Raw genomic sequence first — 5,000 nt, 5'->3', positions numbered from 1 at the left:
CATACTAGCTGTCGAAAATCAGCATAATTTTCAAATAAGATAAATCCCACTGCATCAGATTCCTTGAAAACACTGAATTTATCTGGATGTAGTGACCGGTGCGAGCGATCATACTAATATTAGAAAGTTATTATCTAATCGTGATGCATTCGAAAGTTCACGTTGTATGTGACATATACATACCTAGTAAATTCAAAATATTTTACTGCTCAGTAACGTGCTTTAGGAAATGACTTTAGTAGATTAGAGAACAGTTGCCTAAATCCCCCGGTTTCACGATCCACAGAGGCAAGTTGAGATTGGGACAGATAAAGTTATCGAAGCGGGTTGGAATGAAGTCATCTTCGACTACCCACAGGATGCTGCAGTCACATACTATAGGGTTGCCTGAAGAAAAGGAAAAAGGGAGATGAAAAGACATCATGTAGATAGGAAGCATGTTATTTAAAAGGAAAGACTAATACTAATGAATAATACACCTTACTGCCTACACAGAATTTGGTGTATCAGTACGTTAAGAGAAACCTGGATTTTCTTCTTCATTCGTATCGCAAGATGTAAATTCGTATACAAAAAAAAAAAAAAAAAAAAAAAAAAAAAAAAATCAGAAATAATAATCTTATATATGCGATCGAATCCCCCCTACTGTGACACCAAAGAATTTACCAAAAACGATTCGAAACGGCTCACCTTCGAATAAAAACCGAGCAAAGTAGGAACTGGCGATGATGATGGGACGGAACACTGCTTCGGAGAGGGTGGTCAGCTGGTTGTAGCGGAGGTCGATCTGAACGTTGCACAGGTCGGGGAATGCACGCTCTCTAGAAGGGAAGTCTGGTTAGGTTGCAAAATATGTATCGCGAGTTTGATGTTTCGCCCAATCAGAACAAATCTTGATATATCCACAGCAACACTAATAACGGTAACAGTAATCACGATGACAGCAACGGTAATGAAAGTATTTTGGTAAGGATAATATCATTAACAATAATAATAATGATAATAACCATGATGACAATGATATCGATAATACAAGCGATAACAAGTATAATCACAAAGAACAAAGAAGATACAGCATATGCTAGAGAGTTAACACGTACACACGCCCCACACAGCCCACTCCATACTTACTCTATGAAGTCAATATTATTGTGCGAGAGATCGATCTGCAGGAAACTGGAGTCTGGATGGTGATTGTGGAACTTGAACCAGTCGTTTTCCAGCTTCGTCAGTTTATTGTAGGAGAGGGAGAGAATCTCGAGTTTATCAAGGTCTGTCGAGAAAGGAGAGGGAAATTTACCAATCTTAAAATATTGTTCGTTTGGTAATTGGTGTACTGATTAATTGCGATGGCTATAGGGATAAAGGATGGTAATTAATGTGATGTTAATAAACATGCAGATAAGAGTAACAAAACGGTTATTGTTAGCAATACTGATGATAAATTGGTAATCAATACGGTGATGGAGATTATGATAGTTATTACAAAAAAAGCTTGCAAACACAGAAACAAACACACACACACACACACACACACACACACACACACACACACACACACACACACACACACACACACACACACACACACACACACACACACACACACACACACACACACACACACACACACACACACACACACACACACACACAAGGATTCATTTAGATATAAATGGTATCAGAACATTCCAGAGATGGCCAACGATATACACATAAACATACTTCAAAATCCAAAATGAGGTCAGGGGTACCTGCGAAAGCTTCCTTGCCGATGGTGGCGATCTCGTTGTGCGAAAGATCAATTTCCCTGAGAGAGGCGTAGCTGAAGGCGCTGGCGAAGATGACCGTGATCTTGTTCTGCTTGAGCACCAAAGTCCGCAGCTTGGGCAGGTCGTTATGGCTGCTCGTTACGTAATAGTCAATCTTGTTGTTAACTGGAATGGGAAGAAGTTGCACTGCTGTTTTTTTTAATGTATTTAATCTTGTTTTTATTTAAGTAAAACATTTATGAATGCCGCTGTTTGCACCTGTTCCGCTACACATCCTCACATCAGTTGCCCGATTCGGATTAACATTACGTCAGCGAATGAGTACGTCGCCGATATTAAAGAAAAAAAAAATACAGGTCGAGTTTTTTCAGATATAGTTTTAGTCCGCGGAAACCAACTAAATCAACGAGTTCTAGATAAATATTCACACATCACTAGTCTGGCCCATTTAGCTTAGTGAGTAGGGGGCGTTAGTAGTTTCCTAGCGGGTGCGAGTCCAAGTGAAAAGAAGAAATTTCTCGAACCATGTTGGTTATTCTCTTGGCGAGAGCGTGGGTTATTACTGAGGTTTTGAAAAAAAAATGCAGGAATAGCGCTTTTACTAACTTTTATAGTATGCTCGGGATTATCATTTGGTATGCTAATAGAATCTCTTCTCTATCCCACGAAACATTAGTGGGGGTATCTAAAATTATATATATATATATGTGTGTGTGTGTGTGTGTGTGTGTGTGTGTGTGTGTGTGTGTGTGTGTGTGTGTGTGTGTGTGTGTTGTACTGCATCAACGAATGTAAACTATAATGGAGAATATCTCGTAACTCTGCAGACAATAATCAACATGTTAAAAGAACTGCCAGGTCAGCCCAGGAAGACCCAGTCCGCCTCAGACGTAACAGCTCACTCAAGGGCCGACGAAGGAAGATAACACTAAGCCGATACAAAGTCCAAGAGCCCTGGAACGACAAGAAACCCTTAGGCCGTCACCAAGGCCGATAATATAAACTATCGCGGTCAAGAACAAAGGGTACGGTCATGTTATTTTTACCGGTAATTTGTTGGAACACGATTAATACAAGGTCGATCCTGCAAAAAGAAGAAGAGGAAAAGACAATGTAATTGCCTGCCTAATGGAAAGGTTCAAAGCTCACGATCACTAATGCTATCAGAACAATCGAAACAGTCTCAAACATGACGGTGTCAGCAAAACGTTATGTCGAGGAATCTGACGCACGATGCATACTTCGGATTTTTTGACACTTTATCAGTCAAGATCATAGTATCTCTAGAACTGATTAATCTCGCCATATTAAGTATTCCGCTTACGGAAGGCAGAATGATATTTCCAATATATATTCACATACCACGGCATTAAACGCAACAGGTACAAATATCGGCCGCCCAAAAAGCAACTCTGAGCGAAATGTGTTGTTACTTTGCCAGCCGAAGAAGAATTCTAAAGAATATCCTTCCTAACGGAAATTTGTTTCTCAGGACTCAACTGTCATCATCATTATCATCATCAGCGAACAGTTGCTCGTCATGCTAACACTGATTACATTAACCATTGTCAATGCTGCAAGTTTGAAATCCGTCTACATCTTAAAGTTGATTATACGAATCAACATTAGAACTTATACCGCCAATCAAACACACACACACGAAAAACAGAATAAAACCGTCAAAAAAAGAAAGAAAAAAAAAATACTTACAAAGACTGAGGAAAGTAAGCGTCTCAGCCGATTTAGCAAAAGCCTTATTGTCGACTTGCGTGATCTGGTTCCCTTCGATGACCACCTGATGGAACGTTAGGTTGCCCCACGTGTCTTGGGTTAGCACGCCGGACACGTTCGAGCCTTTTAGGGTAAAGCTGAGGGAGGTGGAAGGGTGTTAGGTGTGAGCGGGCCTTCAATGTGTCTTATATATATCTGTTAACGGGTATTTGTTTACTGGGTAATTATGATCATGTTTTATTATGAGGATTTTCCATGTGACTCATTAATCATCCGTTGTATTTATTTTGTTTTTCTTTATATTTATGTAGTTACATTAAAAAATCTAATTCATTTATATCTTATTCATTCATCATATCACATATCATCTATGAATCAGTTAATTTATATATGACTTTTTACTAATTTATTATCTGATCTATTTATCATATTCTTACTTATTTATTCATCTATTTTTTTCATTATCTATTTGGTAATCAACGCATTCTTTTAAGCAAAAATATGTGACTCGTTTTCATGTTTTAGTTATCAATATTCTTTGCTATTTGGTCGCATTTGGTTTGTTCAGTATGCAATATGATAAGCTTATATATTCTTTGCTTTTATCTTAGATGCCTTCTTGTTATTTGCCAGAACTGTGATATTCAGATTACACATTGAGATTTTTAAAATGACGTGGTTAACAATCGAAAGATATGATGAAAAAAAAAGACGATATTGCATCACACGAAAATGACGGATGTTTAAACCTACGACGGAGCCATTTACCTGAAGACGTCATAGGTAATATAATTAGGCGTAGTTAGAATACTTTCTAGTTGATCCAGTGTTGCCATGGAGGTTGGGCACGTGATGCTGATCATACCCGAGCTTGAACCGTTGATTCCCACACACTGTTGGAGAGGAATCTTTTTATTCATGGTTGGTAACAGTGTATATGGCTTAAAGGGAGATTTTAGAAGAAAAATTAAAAGTCTGATTACAATGAAAAAACAAAAAACAAAAACGAAGTAAGCCTAATACAAATTTAGGATAGAAAAAAAAAAAATCTTTTTATAATCAACAAGGAAAATATCTGCATCTTCCTCCTGTTTTTTCATAATGATATAAGGAGCCAACTTTGTAAGCAGTGTCTGGAGATTTGTATTTTTATTGTTCTCATTTTCCTCACGTATCTTATCGGACGTTGGTGCTGATGTGGGAATTATTTCTCACGGTTACTAAAAACTTGAAACTTCATGGTGAGTTAATAACTAACAATAGATATAAAAAAAAACCAATTGTCTCTTGTATGTTCGTATGGGAGGAGTTTCTTTGATTGCATGGATATCTGCAATTGCAAGGTAAAAGATCGAAGCCAGTAATATAATTTATATTTGTGTTTGTGATGAGTAAATATAACAGCATGTATATTATTATTTTTATTTGACTTGAAATAGGAATGTGAGGAAAGGAAGAAATAAAAAAAAAATATTTATGGAGGAGGAGGAGAAGGAG

General features: G+C 37.5%; 1 protein-coding gene across 1 annotated transcript in view; it reads right to left on the bottom strand.

Annotated features, from left to right (window-relative positions):
* The window catches only part of LOC125044358 (oplophorus-luciferin 2-monooxygenase non-catalytic subunit-like), a 7,182-nt gene that overhangs the window by 221 nt on the left and 1,961 nt on the right, over positions 1-5,000 (bottom strand). Inside the window, exons 2-7 of the mRNA XM_047640986.1 lie at positions 4,272-4,396; positions 3,483-3,640; positions 1,755-1,937; positions 1,132-1,273; positions 691-821; positions 1-387 (exon numbers count right to left, since the gene is read on the bottom strand). The exon at positions 1-387 is cut by the window's left edge and continues 221 nt beyond it. Coding sequence (XP_047496942.1) covers positions 236-387; positions 691-821; positions 1,132-1,273; positions 1,755-1,937; positions 3,483-3,640; positions 4,272-4,396 — 891 coding nt within the window. The 3' untranslated portion in view covers positions 1-235. The remainder of the gene's footprint in view (positions 388-690; positions 822-1,131; positions 1,274-1,754; positions 1,938-3,482; positions 3,641-4,271; positions 4,397-5,000) is intronic.

This window comes from Penaeus chinensis, chromosome 35, assembly GCF_019202785.1.
Source record: "Penaeus chinensis breed Huanghai No. 1 chromosome 35, ASM1920278v2, whole genome shotgun sequence".
NCBI lineage: Eukaryota > Metazoa > Arthropoda > Malacostraca > Decapoda > Penaeidae > Penaeus > Penaeus chinensis.
The sequence above is the reverse complement of the archived record's forward strand: the minus strand, read 5'-3'. Positions and strand labels throughout refer to the sequence as shown.